At 41.4% G+C, this 18,553-nt stretch overlaps 1 protein-coding gene across 3 annotated transcripts in view; it reads right to left on the bottom strand.

Moving 5' to 3' along the window:
• Adcy8 (adenylate cyclase 8) overlaps nt 1-18,553 on the bottom strand; it is a 202,269-nt gene that overhangs the window by 33,480 nt on the left and 150,236 nt on the right. For 2 of the 3 annotated variants that reach the window (XM_075960905.1, XM_075960907.1), the window contains 3 exons: nt 16,111-16,312; nt 14,021-14,110; nt 5,410-5,582 (listed from right to left, as the gene is read on the bottom strand). In XM_075960905.1, the coding sequence (XP_075817020.1) occupies nt 5,410-5,582; nt 14,021-14,110; nt 16,111-16,312 (465 nt within the window). The remainder of the gene's footprint in view (nt 1-5,409; nt 5,583-14,020; nt 14,111-16,110; nt 16,313-18,553) is intronic. The other variant, XM_075960906.1, reaches the window with a different exon arrangement.

Genomic DNA, 18,553 nt, shown 5'->3' with positions numbered 1-18,553 from the left:
AATGGAAAAGGAAAACATGGAAATTAATGACTGCGACATGAAGAGGTTAATGTAGTGATGGGATGGAAGGTGAGTGATGATAATTAAGGCTGTCACCAAGGAGATTATCCTGGAGTTATCTCTTAAGAATTGTGGGTGGGGCATCTAGAAATGCACACCTCCGCATAGGAGGATGTACTTGGGGAAAGTATATGAATTATCACTGCTAAAGTCCAGGCAGTAAATAGCAATCTGTAGAGCTTCAGGAGGTGAGGTGAGACTGAATAATTCAGTTCAGGTCTAAGGAAGGAGAGTTTAGGAATCCTCAGAAAACCAAAGAACTTCTCAAAGGTAACAGAGAGCCACGGAATGATTTGAAGAAAGACTAGGTATTCACAAGATGGGTTTGAGATGGGATAATTATGCATAGAAGCTGGGAGACCAATTAGGGAAACAAAGTCCTGAAATGAAAATGAGGAACTTCATAGAATCTTCACATTTGTGGAAGGGACAGGTTATGTTTAATAACAAACATGACCACTGTGCAAATGTTTATTATATTTGACCCTTAAAACATTCCTATAGAAAAAAGCCTATGTTATTCTCATGTCATCGGTAAGAACAGCAAGGGTTGGAGAGGTTGAATCATTTTTAAATTAGCTTGATGAAGTTCACACGCATGGCTGGTGGAAGAACTGAGATTTGAATCCAGGTGGCTTAACTCCTAAATTGATCCTCAAAGAGAAATTCACTATAGTGCCTCCAGGTAAGGTATTCTGAAGGAGATCAGTGTCTAGTTACTGACATAACACTAGAGATGAAGTCACTCTATTTTGAGCTCGGCATCATCTATTGAGAAGGAGGCTCTCATGAAGTAGATCTGATGAACATTGTGGGCAAAAATAGCCTCAGGTATTAGGACCACCCTACTGAAATGTGGTCAGAATGCCATACCCAATGTTCTATGTGATTGCTGTATTTTAGAATTGGTCTGCCATTCTCTGGAGAAATCAGGAACAAGCTGCAGAAGTGTTCCCGAATGAACATGGACTTGTAAAGCACTAGATGAGTCCCATTGGCCTGTGATGGCCAGTGAGATGCATCTGACTTCTATACTTCAGCGGAGATTGAGGCCAACTGTGCTTTTCATTAATTTCTAAGTTAATTCTCTCATTAGCAGAGAAAGAGCAACACAAGACTAACCAATGGCTGACCTTTAGAGAGGACGTAGCTGAGAGAAGTATGTGACTATCTGCCATGAGTTTGAGATCATATTTGATCTCACAATTCTTACTTAGAAGTTATTAACTTTTCCTCAAAACCAATAATAATAGTAATAATAATAATAATTTCTCCTTAGAAGAGAGACTGAGAATGAACTTTCTAGATGATAAGCACCATTGAGACTCACTGTACTGTGTTTCCGTTTCATTGGTAAAAGCCACAACCTTCAGTATTGCTCCATGTGGAGACAGGGTCTACAAGGAGATAGCTAATCTCCTTGTAAATGGTAAATGGAGTTATAACACAGGCTGTTTTGACCTAATAAGCCTGATGTGCTTATCAAAAAGGAAGAGGCCCCAGCCTGCTTCTCATCCTGTTCAGCTCATCTGAGGGTCCACCAAGAAGTTGGCCAGATACAAGAGAGGAAAAGAATAATGACCAAGAAGCCGGTCGGTGAGAATGTACATATGGAACTTCCCAGACTCTGGAAATGAGAGAGATACATTTCTGCTATTGAAGTCACTCAGCCCTGTCCATGACATATGATGACAGTCCCAGCTGACCAATACAAACACATTTGTAGAGTGTACTTATCTGTGGGCAGATTGAGGTTTGGAGGTGGGAAGTGACTTTCTAATTAAATAGTCTGGATTGAAGTTATAATCCATTGCAGGTAATGTTAATGCTGTGAGGATTAAATATGGCAAGACAAACATGCAAAGGGTATACATGCATCACACGCTAGGGTCTAGAAATGACGAAGAGCTGTTATAGCTTGTGGACAATCATATATTGAATATGAACAAATGATCTAAGTGTACTTCAAAATACTAATGGTAATTAAGTGTAATTCAAAATACACATGTATAAAGGATAACTATTTGGCCTTTAAAAAGAAGAAAAATTGTCATTGGTTCCAATATGGGCAAATTTGCATGGAATAAGTCAGGCACAAGAGGACTGTTTTCTCAGGTAGATTTGGAATCTGAAATTGTTGAACTTGACAGAAGTAGAAGGTAGAGGAGCATTTGCCAAGGCTGGGAGTGGGTATTGGGAATTATTGGTCAAATGATGTAAAATTTCTGATTGGACAGTTGGATAAAATTGAGTTCTATTATAAAACATGGTGATTATAGTCAATGTCGTGTACTGTACACTTGGAAAAGTACTGAGTAGATTTTTAAATGCCCTTACTACAAAAATTAGTTTTAGAAAGTAAATGTGAATTGCTCATCTGTAAAATCATATTGTCTACCATGAACAGATATAATTTGCTTGTTAAGGAAGACAAAATGAACTCATCTTGTAAATTCCACAAGAAAAACAAAGTCCTGAAAAGCACAGATCCAGGCAGGGGAGATGGCTTAGTGGGTAAAGTGTTTTCCACACAGGCATGAGGACCCGAGTTGGATCCCCAGGACCTATGTAAACACATCTGGGCAAGAAGGGGCAGCCAGCCACAATCCTATCATGGGGAGTAAACAACAAGGGAATCAGATACAGGGGTTCCCAGGGTCAAACTGTGCATCCAGACTAGTCAGAACAGGGGCACTCTGTGTTCAGCAAGATCCAGATGGAGGGTAATATCTGATACCAACGTCGGGCTTCTGAAAACACACACACACACACACACACACACACACACACACACACACACAGAGGATATACCTGAGCACACATGTGTGCCCCCAAATGTCACATGCCAAAAAGAACTTTCATTAATTCAGAAAAATTTCAAAGGTCTAAGAACATCAAAGGCTAGAATAGAAAGCAACAGGACAGTTACCTAGAAGAGGAAAGTTTTATACTCATGTTGGAAAGCAATATGGCAATACAAAATTGTTTTCAGGTAGTAAATTCAGTTAACCTACAATTCAACAAGTGTGTTTTTCCATGACGTTCCAGGAGACACATGTAGACAAAACTAGGAAGAGACTGGGTTTCTACTAATAGGCCAAAAGATAGCATATATTTTGATATATTAATATTATGTGGTATGTACAGATCTCAGGCAAAATGAACTAGATCTATAGATACCAACTGATGTGGATCTTAAAAAGATGACATTGTCTGATAACCACCACCACCAGCAAAACCAATGTAAAAACAGCATCAGATTTCTTAGATGCAGATGCTAAACATATATTAGAAGAAGCCACAACTGGAATGGATACAAATTCAGTGTTTTGGACTGAGGAGATTGCTCTGTGGTTAAGTCATTTGCCATACACGTATGAGAACTGGAGTCTGGGGCCTCAGAACCCATGTAATTACTGAATAGGCATGGCAGCCTGCTGTAATTCCAGCCTCAGAAGCTGAAGGAAAAGGATCCCATTGCAAGCTGGCTAGCAAGACCAGCCATATCAGTGAGCTCTGGGTTTTATTGAGTGACTTTGCCTCAATGAATAAGGTGGAAAAATTCTTGAGGACAATTGCTGTTGGTTGTTCTACAGACAGTTCCTGACATTAACCTCTGTTTCTTCACATGCATGTATGACACACATGTGTACTCAACACAGGTGAACACACATGCATGAAAATGGAAAGAAAACCAACAATAACAACAATTCCTGTTTTCAGTGGGTTAGTTGCTTGCTCTTGGGAGAAAGAGGAGAGTAGTAGGTAAGGGAATTTGAACAATGTCTGACATACTCTTCTCTTTAATACAGAAACAAATGTCGCTGATTGTTATTGTTTACTTTCAGGACTGACTCATGGACATGCAGTGTAGGCACTTTTGAAGGTTTCTTGGATTATCTTGGTTTTTACCCTCTAAGACTATAAGAAATTTGTTCTGGCTTCACTAGATGCACGTGCTTCCTACACTTGCTCCCAATCAGTCTGGTTCCCTGTGGTGATAATTTGTGATCTAACAAATAAAGCTTGCCTGAAGTTCAGAGTGCAGAGCCAACCACCAGTGAGTCACAGAGGCCAGGCAGTGGTGGCGCACACCTTTAACCCCAGCACTCAGGAGACAGAGTGAGTCACAGAGGCCAGGCAGTGGTGGCGCACACCTTTAACCCCAGCACTCAGGAGACAGAAACAGACACATCTCTGGGAATTCAAAGCCACCGTGGCTACACAAGATTGATCCAGTCTTAAAGAGAAACAGAGTCAGGTGGCGGTGGATCACACCTTCAATCCCAGCACCAGGGAGGTGGGGACAGGAGGTGATATGGCTGGGCAGAGAGAGGAATATTAGGCAGGAGGAGACAAGAGCTCAGATTCAGTCTGAGGATGCAGTCTGAGGATGTAGTCTAAGGATTCATAGAGACAGGATCACCCCTTCAGTCTGAGGATTCCGTAGAGGTAAAAGATTTCTTTAGTGGCTGGCTACATTGCTTCTCTGATCTCTCAGCTTTCACCACCTAGTGTCTGACTCCAGGTTTTTATTATTAAGAACAATTAGAATTCATGCAACAGTTCCTCCTACTATTTCCTGGACAAAGTCTGGTCTGATACACTGGCTGTGAGTGGGTCAAGTGAAACCCTCAGAAGTGTATCCAGAGATTGAAGTGGGGTCAAAGGGATGAAGGAATCAGAAGACACATCCTTCCACCTTACTCTACTCTGAGGAATTTTTCTCCAACCCTGCTGATACTCCTAATAGTTGAGTGAGTGGATCTTCCAAGGCATGGGGGTTACATCTCTTGACAGCATACACTGCCTGTATCATCAGACCTCTTCTGGCATTTGCCTCTGCCCTCTTCTCCGCTCTTGTCTTCCCCCTCACTTTCATTGTCCTGGAGTTGTATCAGAAGCTAAGCATTACCGCACACTCTGTGCTCTAAGGAATCTGGAATTATCCAGTACTTCCTGCATTTTTATATATTTCAGAAATAGCAGTGAAGGATCATTATTGCTCAATCTATAGTGACTGATGTTATCAATATTGCTGTAGCTAAATTAAAATTAAATCCCTCTGGCCTTATAAGTGCTAATGCTGAGAAAGTTAATTGTTAGGTGTGGCAGAAATCTAAACTACCGCATCCAATTTAGTCCAAATTTTAAATAATTTTTGTAATTAGTCTATAGTTCATATGCTGAAAAGTAGAGAGTTTTCCTAGACTTGTAAGCTGGACAATGTCTGAATGAGATGTGTTCACAACAAGCTAACCCCTCAGTGTCAGGAATGACCGCACTCACGTGCCCAGTGCTTTTATTTTCGTGGCACCTGGGTTCACAAACACTGTAGCTGGCACTTACTCTCCACTGTGGTTCAGGTTGTCGTAACTCAGAAAGAGACCCGCATAGATTGTCTCGGTCAGCAGGGCATAGATGGCGATCATAATCAGCAGCACAGCCAGCTTCAAGACAGAGTTCAGCCGGAGAAAAACCGCACAGGTCACCATGGCCAACACCCCCGTGAAGACGAAGTACTGCAAACAGAGAGCACAGGTGGTCAGACTCACGGGGACCTCCGAGGATCCCTCCGTTAGCCATGCTGCCCCCTGGTCACATTAGGAAGATTTTTTTGTTGAACATTTCCCATGGGAGGTCGGGGGCCTCCTGGAATTCAAATTGAACTCTCCCTTCTCCTGCCCCCAGTCTCTGCTCCCTGTCTCTGTGAGTGATGTCATCATTCACCTTATTCCCCTTCAGTCTCATTGCTGTAAAAATACGTTTTATCATTTTAGTATTTTATGTGCTCTGTCTGCATGTATGTCTAGGTACTACATACATGCCTGGTGCCCATGGAAGCCTGAAGATGGTGTCCTGTTCCGTTGTATTAGAGTTACAGATGGCTGTGAGCGGCATGTGAGCAGGCAGTAGAAGCCCAGCCCTCTGGAAGAGCAGCCAGGACCCTTAACCACCAACTCATCTCCAGATTCTCAGGCTCCCCGTTAATGCCTCCTCCTCTCCCATGTCCCTCAGTCAGCTATTTTCAGTTTTTAGGCTCTTCATTATTTTCTGAACAGATCTCATGCCCACCCAGCTTTATCTACTTTTCTTGCTTTAGTTCTCACAAGCAGCTTGGGAAAAGTTTTAATAATAATAATAATAAAAACACATTGTCATTTATTTATATGCATGTGTGTGAATGCCACAGCATACAAGTGGAAGTCAGAAGACAACTTGTGGGAGTTGGGGCTCTCCTTCCACACGTGGGCTCTGGGATTTGAACTCAGACCGTTAGGCTTGTCAGCAAGTGCCTTTATCCACTGAACCATCCTGGCCAGCAGCCTTCCTTGTTTCCATCTAAATCTGTTGCTAGGCTTTTGTACCTCTAAACACACACACACACACTCTCTCTCTACCTAGTATTTCTGGAACGCCAGCCTGATCACGTTCCTCCTCACTGGAAATCCTTTCTTTGCTCTCCAGGCCCTCAAATTCTTCTGTCTCCCACACAGCGGAGCTCACAGGCTACCACGTACTAGCTCTCTCTTCACTCTCTAAACACTTCTCTCACACTTCCGTGGCCTGGGGTTCAAATCTCATCCAGGTGATTTGCTTCTGTTCACACATCAGGTGTCCTGTCCTCTGGGAAGCACACCCTACCCTCTGTACCCTGTAGAGAAGAGCATGGACTCTCCCACTCTCTGTCAAGCATCACCGCTCTGACTGCAAATGTGGAATCACCCAAGAACTTGAGGAGTGGAGCAGTCTGCCAGTGTCTACACAGCAACCTTTCTGTAGTCTCTGAGAAACACCGTGGGCTATTTTCTTTACAGAACTATTCTGACATATTCTGAGTGTCGTTTTAAATTGCTATTAGTAAAAATTCATATTGTCAGAGGTCCATTTTGATCTCAAAATCTGTACATGTATTGTCTCTTGAAGCAGTCAAAAGAAACTACTCCGGATGGGACTCACAGCTCCCAGTTGTATAGGTTAAGAAACCAATGACTGTAGAGATAAATAAAGCGCTCATGATCCTGAAACTATAAAGAGGTGTCTTGGTCATCTAGATATGGCCAATTGACTGAAGTGTGATTCTAGGGGGAATGAGGGGCTTAATAACACTACAGCTCTTTTATGTACACATTGCCTTCTCTCTTCTATTATACAGAGGGGCAGCTTTTATACAGATGAGGAGACAGGTAAGAATTTTTAAAAATCTCCGAGTACTGAAGATGTGATATGAATTCCTTAAGTATCAGTAACTCATTTGTGCAACCCTTTTTTACAAATATTGATTCAAAAATGTAGGCAGTGTCTCAGATGACTTCCCATTAAGGATAAACTCCCTGTAGATTGGCTCAGAAAAGAATCAGATACCGTCTCTGCCCTTAAAGGCCATCATTTGTTGCTTCCTTTACCATGTCTGTTTTTCCTAATAAACCCAATTGACAATCCTTGTACCTAATGGAAGGATCAACTGTCTTCAGCTGTCCTCTAAGGTTTTTCCTTGGGCAAGATTTATATATAGCCCATGTTGATTTGATACAGAAAGTCAGGTGTGAAGAGGCCAGATGTAAAAGAGTTCCTTCTGCACAGTTTTTCTCCATCTGGAGAAACCTTCGAGATGCTCCATTTTAATGCAGGCTATAGGGTAGGAAAATATATCCAAAGGATTTTTGTTTCGTTGTTATCTTTAGCACAGCATATAGTTGTGCCTGGTTGTGTCAACTTAAATTATGAATGATGTATTATATCAAAATCTATTAAAATCATAGTGCCCTTAAGAATGTTGTGCCCATTTAGTGAATGCCCATTGCAGTCAGGATAGGTGATGGGAGGTTGAAGAAATAGATAAGGACTGGCTAGGGCCTAAAGGGAATGAGAGTAAAAAAATATGAGGCAGGTATGAAAATGCCAATAGAAATGTACTTTGGTAGGGATGTGAGCAACTGTGACAGAGAATAGAGGCATGAGCAAGCATATTTCATAGAGAGAAGTTGTGGCTAAAGAGGGACAGAAGAGGTGAGTTTGTTTTGGGTCTTGAGGGGTGGACAACAAATAGGAAGACAAAATAGTCTAAATGCCAGGGTATATGGAGCAGGGATTTAGGAGAATCATTCCTTGGATTAAACAAAAGATCCATGCAACTAATCATAAGGAGAGCTGGCAACACAGGCCAAGAGAATATACGTTGCCTCCCTGCTTGATCTACCTAGCAATTAGACACAATCACTCACCGAATACATTTGTAGCATCAGACTTCTTAGCAGACTGGTTAAAAAAATCTGTTTAAAACTATATCAAATCATTCTATTATTTCGGGTATAAAGCTAGCCGGGTGGCGGGACACAGCCCTGCTGCTCCTATTACAACATATTATAGAATACATAAATTGTGTAGTCATACATACTAGGAAGTACGGAGAAAACAGAGTTGTCCTAGGGAGGAAATCCACAATTGTTTTAGGTAAAAGAATGAGACAATCTATGCAGGAAAAATAGAAAAGATTCAATAATAAAATAATTTGACTTTTACAATTTTTGGATATTGCAGAATAAATTGACATGTGAGGAAAAAGGAAATTTAGGCTAGAAGATGAACTATGTAACTAGATGTACAATCACAAAAACTGGCAGTGTGAGGTCCGATGTGAAATGAACTCAGGGTAATATGGGGACCAGCTTAAGGGAGGATGTTTATTGTCTCGGGGTGATATGTGGGAGGAAAGACGTTACAATTACAATCAAACACTTGTTGGGCATGCAGTCTGTACAAAAGATTCTAAAAATGACTTTATCCCATGTTGTTCAGTAGCTAGCGTGACTCAAAGTTAGACACTATTCTTTCATCAATTCTAAGGAATAGGGATGTCCATTGAGTCATTTCCTATTTCTGGATACTCAAGGCTCTCTCTTCTCTGATGATACACTAACCTGGGAAATTGTGAATATATTAAATTCCTCTAACTGAAAATCTTGGACTCATATGACTTGACAAACTCAACACTACACAAACTCCTTAGACAGAAAAGCATGTATTCATTAATATATGACTGTTAACTAAGAAACTACTATGTGAACTAAGGGCTTACTGTGCTCCAGCTTGGATGGCTCCATATTCATATTATGACTCCGTCATAGCATACCATAAATTATCTTGGCATCACATAATATTTTCCTCATATAAGAGAAGCAGGGAGAACTTTACACCATCACAACTGGAGAAGGAACTGGGTATTTACACATACAAGTCAGACAAACTGAACTATCTGTGCCCATTTGGGTACTGCCCAAACCTACGTCATTCTAAACTCACAGGGAAAGAAGGAAAGAAATCAAGCTGACAGTATCCAAAAGTCACTATGGTTGAAAAGAATAATCCAAACACTGATTGATGCACACACAACTTCGTCTCCAACAACTCCAGGTCTTGCAGCAAGCACTGCAGTAAGGGTGAGCAGGCAAAAGATAAAGTTGCTCCCACTGTACCTCAGCCTGGGCTCCTCGCTTGTTCAAGGAGTGAAGATGCCATAATTCAGGGTCACCACTGGTGAATGTGGGATTCCTGGACTGATATTCTGAGCTGGCTACTGGGTTGCGTTTTCTTAGGAAAGAAGCATTGTGTGCGTGTTTCATGTTGTGATGCAATGCTATATTTGATTTATTATAAATTAAAATAATCATGTTTGCCCCTTTATAAAATGTTTTTAAACCTATTTTTGGTGTATAAAAATGATTTTAACCTTGATTTGGCCACTTAATACTTACCATTTTTTCTGTATTACTAGTTTTGAGCAATCTGATTAGTGTGTGTGTGTGTGTGCTTAATGTCTCTTATGTCTGGTGTTGTTTAGGAAAATTCTGATTTATAGCTTTCATCAAAATTGGAAAGAAATGCTCATTAATTATGTAGTTTGTCTTTTTTTTCTTCTTGTGGGAGAGGACTCAAATTATGGAGGTGTTATGCTGCTTAAAATTGGACTTAGTGATAGCTTTGATGGCTGTTTTGTCTTGTAATTTATTTTGGACATGTCTATTGCTTTTCACCAATTTTACTCTTATTTTTGTCTATAATGTCTAATATTACTAATTTCCTTCCAGTGTAGTTTTCATCTCACATTTAGTAGTTTTTGCTTATAAATGCTCAGTTTGGATTTTACATATATCTTTCAGGTTTTTTTAAGCATTGAAATAAAATAATAAGTATTTTATTGCCTGTTTGATAATTATATATAAACACCCAGTTCTGGCTTAATTTCCATTCATTATCTCCTTCATTATCAATAATAGTTCATTTTAATGTGTGGTCATCATTGGTTAAATGCTAACCACGGCAATTTTTTTTCTTCCATGAACTGAAACTTTATCTTATTTTTAATTGTTTTATTTTTGTTAAATCCTGGATGTTTTTAAATTCTTATGAGTATTTTCGTGATTCGTTCTAAGATATAATAAAACCACAGTATAAAAGTTTCATTTTTTTAAAAAAATTACATTTACATCTTATTTAAAGGAAGAATCAGAGCAGAATATAATCTAGGAATAGACACTTAACACCACTAAAGCCTTTAGCTCCTGCTCTGCCAAGCGTCCAGTGGGCTGTGACGTGTTTTAGTCAGTGCAGGGTCACACGCTATTTTCAGCCCATCTGTGAGCTGCAGATCCTGATTAACTCTGATGCTTTTCCCCATCACTGATTTTTACGTGCTTGTGCCAATTGGGCACTCTGCAGCTCTGAGCCTTTCTCTGTGCAATCCCCTTCTCTATGGTGGTGTACCCTGCAACCTCTAAGCTGCCTTACCCTCTCCTGACTCTTCACTTGCTTCTTCTTGAGGCACAAAGTCACTGTGTTTCATCTGGGTTCACCTCCCTGAGGCACGGTCTGGACAAAGCTCACGGCATTTCAGGACACAGTTCATTTGCTTCCTACCTCTTGGGAATCACCGTCTTCATTGCTTGGTGTTCAGTATCTTACAAGATACAGTTAAGGGGCTACGTTTGTTTGTTTCTATTTGTCCCAAGTGAAAATGGAGATCTTGCCATGTTATTCATCTGAAGGATGAGTAAACATTGTTAAAAAGACAGTAGGTTCTGTTCTGAGGTCAGTCTTCAGGTAATTTTACACTAACATTACAATATTTATTTTTTACTCTTAAAAATGTATAAACATGAAGTGGTTTGAAGCACTGGAAAAAATTAAGAAACAAGGAATATGTGTTAGTGTGTCCTAAGATGAAGCCTTCAATGTGTGTGATGTGGGAAAGAAAGACTTGGACATTAGATGGACTCAAAAACGTGACTCCAGGATGCAGGGTACAGATAGCCAAACCTCTACTGGAAAACTTGCTCTCCTGGACCATAGCAAACCCTGGCCACTCTTACAAACGGTGATCTTCTTGAGCAGATGGAAAATGAAGTAAAGAGATTTGGTTCTGAAATGAGGCTTTTCTCAGGGTTGGAGAAGATCACCTTCTGGGTTACACATGAGATCTGCATCCATTTTCTAAACAACTGGTGCCTTTTCCCTTCCTCAGTTGGAACATGGCTTCTTTTCACCATTTCCTTTATCTTTACTCTTCTCCAGTACGTGACAGGCTTCCAACTTAAAACTTAGGTTTTTTTTTTTCATCATAGAACTGCTTTGTGTTTATAGCAAATCATCCAATTTGGTAGAATGCTTTCAACTAGGCATGGTTTCTCATAGGCTGATGTGCAAACATCATGTTGATAGCAGAGGAAACCAAGGCTCAGAGAAATGACATGTTTTGCTTGGGGAGAGATCCTTGTGAGATCTGGGAGCTGATGAAGCCTTCAGAGTTTCTGAATGTTTACTTTCTTCTAGATTGGCAGACAGGAGCCTAGAGAGAAACACAGATGTGCAGACTGAAGTGGCAAACTCTAGGTCAGGTCAAGTGGTTGTTGTCACAGCTGGAGAATTAGTTCTTTGACTTTAGTTTGCCGAGTCCTGAGTAAGATGATCCATTGGTTGTAGAGGAAGGTTCTAAATTTCCACTTTATGTTCATTGGATCTTTTAATTGTATTTCTATTTTAGAGTATATTATGAACACCTTTCCACTTTTGAGTATGCTTATTTATAATATATATCGTAGTCCGCACAAGGTTTTTCAGGAGGAAATAATAAATAATGCCAGACATTAAATAAGCAAATCCTGTTTTTTAGGTGTTCTCTATGTTTCTTTTTGTGGATATATTACTCAATTTTCATAACTTCCCAGTGAGCATTACTTTTATCTTTATTTTATAGTTATGGAAACTGAGGCACAGAGGCAAAACTGTGTGATCATAATAAAGCTTGCCCACCCGGACTTTAGAGCTAAAAAAAGCAAAAACAACCCCCAAAATCCATGAATGCCGTGTTCCCGAGGTGTGAAACTCACATGTATAGTCAGGTATAGAGTGCCGACTTGGAGAGACAGGGCACACAGATTAGTACACCATGAACACCTGCTTAATGCCAAACACATGCTAGGAGCTATGTATTTGCCAAGCCAATAGACAGCAAGGTATTCATTTTCCCATTTCATAGATGAGGAAACAGACCAGAAAAAGTAAAGTCCAGCTTAGACAACCTCTGACTACCCACATCTTAGCTTTCCTTTACTCTCAGTGTTGGGATGCTCCCTGTGTTCTTCAAACCAAGAAGTTCTTAGGAAGCTGGTATCACACAGAATCTTATACACTAAGGAGGAAACAGGCTGTGTGGTATTCCCATCCATCCATGCACATCCCCGGGGAGAGTCTGATTTCTTCTCCTTCTAGGACTAGGACAAAAAGTAAGGAATCTATAGAACAAGCGCCAGTACCAAGCCGTTATAACGGAGTTAAAAGAGAAAGAAAGGAAGGAAAGGAGTGAGAAAGGAAGCAAAGCAGTAGGTAGGAGTGTGACTGAGCAGGATACTCTCTGAACACTAGCTTTATTATTAATTATAACACAGTGGCGGCAGCAGCCTCTCCTGTGTTTGTAGGTGTACACAGAGGATTCAATGGTTCTCAGGCCTATTCTTAGACCCAGAGAGACTACTGAGAGCCTTTTCTCATCTCACATGTTGGAGAACTCTCTGAGTCTGTCACCTCTTAGAGAATTAGATCTACCCCTGGTCCTCATAATATGGGATTGGGTGGGGTCTTCAAGAGCTATCAGCTAACATCTTTTCTGGCCTAAAAGTTCTACTCTAATATACACAGGTCCAGACTAACAGATTTTGTAGACTGACCCTAAGACCCATGGATTGATTAATGACTCTGTGGTCAAGAGAGGGCTAAGCATGCAACATAATGGCAGGCATCCTGATGAGATGTTGTCAGACCCAGTGGTTCTCCGGAAACTGCCCCTACCATGTTGACTTCGCTTTAACTGTAGTTTTCTGTCTTTCTTTTTTCTATTTTCTTTATTCCCTTCTTTTTCCTTCTTTCCCTTCCTTTCTTTCTCCCCTTCTCCTTCCTTCCCTCTGTCCCCTTTATCACAGTGGGAGCAGTACAATTACTTGACCACAGAGACCCTGACACAGTCTCCTACAGGGTAAGCTTGAATGAGATGATTAGGAGAGAAAGAGACACAAGAAATGGATCAATGTATAATGGGGAAGGTGAAAAGGGAAGAAAGTAAGAAAGTAAGAAGAATGGAGAGAGAACCAGTGAAGTATGGGTAAGGGAAAGACGCAGAGGAGGGAGCAGGCACGAGGATGGAGAGAGAGAGAGAGAGAGAGAGAGAGAGAGAGAGAGAGAGAGAGAGAGAGCAAGCATAGGGTTAAGAAAAGAGGGAAAGGGAGGAAGGAAGGAAGGAAGGAAGGAAGGAAGGAAGGAAGGAAGGAAGGAAGGAAGGAAGAAGGAATAGGCAGAAGGAACACGGGTTCTGGAGCAGCCGCTACGACCCTTTGGCCAGTCCTGTGCCCCTGCGCTGGTGGAGGTGTTCATGTCCACCTGTCACCACTGGGAACTTGCAAATAAATACCTCTGGGTAGGAGCAGATATCTGTAAACACAGCTGAGGAATTGAAAGTCAGGTTCTTCAAGGGTATCGACTTGTCAAAATCACACCACAGCTGCGGATTAAAAAAAAAATAAAAGAACAGCAACAAAAAACAAAAAGACACAGGAACAACAGTCAGTGCGGGTGTTGGGAGGGGGACAGTGTGCTAGCGCTGCTGGCTTTCAGCCAAAGCCAGGGGTAGGAGGGCCTAGAGGGGCTTGCCTGCCAGGAGGGAGGCAGCCATGCCTTTCACCTCTTTTATTTAAACAAATAAGCACTGGCTCAGAAAAAGGCTTCTGTAAGCCAGTCACGAAACTGGGTTAAGATGGCTCTGCTTGCCCTGTCACTTTGGGACACTGGAGTGTGTTTGTAGGGCACAGAAGAGAGCTAGAGAACGGGGGAAGAGGTCTGAGGTGAACTGATAGCCTGTCTCCAGATACAAAGCTGGGAGAATTTAAAGGATCCGAAGGGGACATGCTTTCTAGAAAGACTCTTAACATTGGAGTGATGGGCATCTCCTAGGGCTGGTGTTACCGCTGAAGGCTTTTCAGCATTCCAGGGTCACATGCATTGGGTGAAAACCTTCTCTGTGCCAGACACTTAGTTCAAAAAGCCCCACAATCATCTTGTGAGGTAACTGCTCTCTTTATCCCCAGTTTACAACCGAGAAATTTGAAACTCTGAGAGGTAAAGTAACTTGTCTAGGGCCACCACGCCGGTGACGGATAGAGCTGAGAATCAAACACAGGTCTATCTGACTCCAAAGCCTCCTAGCTTCCTGCCACACCAGTGATGTAGTGTTCTCCTCTTACAGCTTTTTGGAGTCTTTTCGAAATCCTGCACCCCTCTATATCTACTTCATCAAGAATCACGATCCTAGGTACCAGTTCACTTCATGTAAATCTGAAACTCCATATCCATCCATTTCAAATGCCTTGCTCTATACAACATTCAGCGGATGAGCACAATGATAGAGGATGGCTTTTCCTTTATTTTGTTTGAGTCTTTTACAACAAGGTCAGCAACAGAGCTTATACAGCAAACAAGAGGCAATCTAAGCCCCCACTTCAGATGCCGCACAACAACAGGGAGAGTCTGAAGCTTGTGTCAGTGAAAGCTCAAGTCCATTATCACATGGCCCAAAGGGCACAATGATACTTTTATCCACAGACGATGCCTCGAGTAGACTAACTCTACATGCCAAGGTCAAGACTAGAGTTAGATCAAGCACCTCTAATCTAGCCTGGGCCATAGACAACACAGACTGTATATATACAGAAATACCTGGTCTGACTCTATAGTGAAAACAGAACCACTGAAATGTGAATCATCAAATTAAAGACATCCACGAATATTATGGTGGTTGTGGGTTCCTCTGAGTTCTATGTGCCACATCAAATATGAGTCCTCAGAAAGGCATAGACAAGGTACTCAACTTTTCTAAAGCGAAATGCAGTTTCCTCATCCATCAAATGTGGAGAATAATACCCACCTGTTGCACATAGTAGGTACTCAATAAGTGACAGCTATTTTGATTTCATTCCCCCATCTTGCCCTCTTCCCAGAGATGCATTTTAGCACATCAGGTTGAGCACAGGTCATGGAGTCAGACAGACCTTATTAGTAAGTTATTTCATATCTCTGAGCCTCAGTTGCCTCAGCCATAAAGTGGGGATAAATGAGACTTACCTCATAGGGTTTATGTGGGGTTTAAGTAAGAAAAATGTGTGATGGTCTTCCTTCAGTGCATGGCACATAGCAGGTAGGTCCTAATACTTAATAAATAAATTACAACTTTTATTTACCATTATAATTTATTGGCTGCTGACAGTATAGAATCTGAAGGCCAGTGAAGGACCTTTGGGAAAACTAAGCTCCCCTGGTGGGTTAAAGATAACTTTCCCACGGTAAAATACACACTTCTACAGGGGCCATTATCTTGTCCTTCATCCCCGAGCTTGGGACTGAACTGGTGCACCAATATAAGGTACCATGGAAGGGCAATACAAGAAGCTGCTGGTTCCTGACTCTACATTAGATACCACAGGGCTGAAGGGCTTGGAGGATGCTTACGATATTTAGGACTGCTCCCAGGAAATTAATCAGGATGGAAGCGAAGATGATGACGTTCCGGGCCAGATACGTTTCATTAATCCAACAGCAGGTTTTGCGGAGGACGAGGGGCAGACACTTATAGTCCTCTGCTGTGGTGATGAGGACCAGGGCGGAGTGCAGCATGATCAGAATGGAGAACTGGATGGTCATCGGCATCAGCCTGCAGGAAACACAGAATGTGGGTCATGTGGGCACAGGTCAGCTCATCCCCACCAAACAGCCCTAACAACCTTGTTCATGTTCTTCCTTCCCCACCCTCTGTGCAGTTCCTCTGGAAGGAATAGGAGATAGTTGGCTTTCTCCCTTTGTCTTTCATTTCTCTTTCTCTCTCCCTCTCTGTCTCTCTTCTTTTTGGGGGGAGGGGGCATGAATGCATGTGTGTGCATGAACTTTGTATGAACATTCACATGCATGTAGGGGCAAATGTGTGATATGTGTTTGTATGTGGATACATGGAAGGCAGAGGGTGGCATCAGATGGGTTCCTTGATAACTTTCTACCCATGTGTTGAAAAATCACTAGAACCAATACCTCGCCTATTCTTTTATTCTAGGTAGCCATGTTGCTCTGAGAATGACCAGTCTCTGTGTCTGCTTCCTGGGTGCTAGAATTACAGTGAACTGACACTCCTACCTGGCATTTACCAGGAAACTGAACTGAAGTCCTCAGTCACACTTGAATGACTGTTACTTTACCCACGGAGCCTCAGCCTAATTTATATGGCATCTACACCATACGTAGTATTTCATCAACGGGCTGTGGGAGAAATCCCATCACATCCTTTTCCCCTTCATGGAAGGTTTTATGACTCGTTCTCTCTCCACCTACTCTCCTACTCATAAATCAGCTCAGTATTCAGTTGGATTAATGATTATTATGGTTTTCATGGAATATATTACAAGCCATTGCCTCTCTAGGTAAGAAGTATAGTTTAGGGCAAGAGTAAGTATTCATTCCTAAGTCATCAACATTCCTTCTGAGAGTACAACCCTGGCTTTAAGGTCTCATGAGACCTTTGTCCTACAGACGCCTCTATCTATTGAAAACCTGCAGGGTGTCTCAATCAATGTAGGAATCTATTAGTAATATTCTGTTTTTAAAGTGTCTCTGATTGCTTTCTATCTTTATCAATCAATTCCTCACTAAGTTTACTCCTCTCACTGGGACTTGATCCCTTGTCCTCTGTTTTGTGACTATTTGTGATCTACACTGGTATCTCTTGTTTTCTTAGGTCGCAGCCAGCAAACTGTTGCCCATTATTAAAGGGTGCCTTTGTAGATGAGGCGAGACTGTCATCTACTACAGTGATCTGCTTCAAGAGCTTCCATATGCTAGTTCTTTAGACAACTGCATCCACTAACACTCTCTCTTGCTGTCCTTCTGCCAGAATAATGATTGAGCTTTATGTGCCAGCACTGTGGAGCCCTTTTATATGATACTTAATCTCCATTCCTCAAAAGAAACCAAGAGACATTAAACTCTCTAGATGAGTGTTTAAAGCTCACAGGAAGGTAGTTTTTCATGGGTAATTCAGTGTTGAAGCTGGAATTTAAAGTCCTCAATGCTATGTAATTCTACTCCTAATACATTTAAAGAATGATATGCGTATGTTTCCAGTAATTATTTTTGCTTCTCTGGTTTATAATGCTATATATTTGTTAAATAAGCTTTCTTCTCATGCAAGATACCAGAACCAGAACTGTATCTTCCATATCATCTAGGAGATCCTAACCTAGAGGAGAATATGGCTATGCAAATGACAAAATATTATTATGTAGTGATCCATAACAAGTCATAAAGAGCTATCATTTGGAAGGCAAGAATAGGAACCCAGGGAGGCTCCAAGAAGGATAAGATACTTGGGGTTGACTTTGCAGAATTAAAAGATATTTTTTTTTGTAATGTAAGAATAAGGGAGAACATAATTAAGGCAGTAGAAGGGCTAGCATTGCCAGTGTGCTTGGAGTTTGCTAACAACCTGTCTTAGTTAATGTTACTATTGCTGTGTTGAAACACCATGACCAAAAGCAAGTTGGGGATAAAGGGTTTATTTGACTTCTATTTCCACATCATAGTTCATCACTAAGAGAAGTCAGAGCATGAATTCAAACAGGACAGGAACCTGGAGGCCGGAGATGATGCAGAGGTCATGGAGCGATGCTGCTTACTGCCTTGTTCTGCCTGCTTTCTTATAGAACTGAGGACCACCAGCCCACAGGTGGCACCATGCACAATGGGCCAGGCCCTTGCCCATCAAGCACTAATTAAGAAAAAATATTCTACAGACTTGCTTACAGCCAGGTATTCTGTAGGTATATTCTCCAATATGGTTCCCATCTCTCAAATGAGTCTAGCCTGTGCCAAGTTGGTGTGCAACCAGCCAGCACACAACTCAAGTTGG

This window comes from Microtus pennsylvanicus, chromosome 2 (genome assembly GCF_037038515.1).
Source record: "Microtus pennsylvanicus isolate mMicPen1 chromosome 2, mMicPen1.hap1, whole genome shotgun sequence".
NCBI lineage: Eukaryota > Metazoa > Chordata > Mammalia > Rodentia > Cricetidae > Microtus > Microtus pennsylvanicus.
Note: the sequence above shows the minus strand (reverse complement) of the source record. Positions and strands in the feature narration are given on the sequence as shown.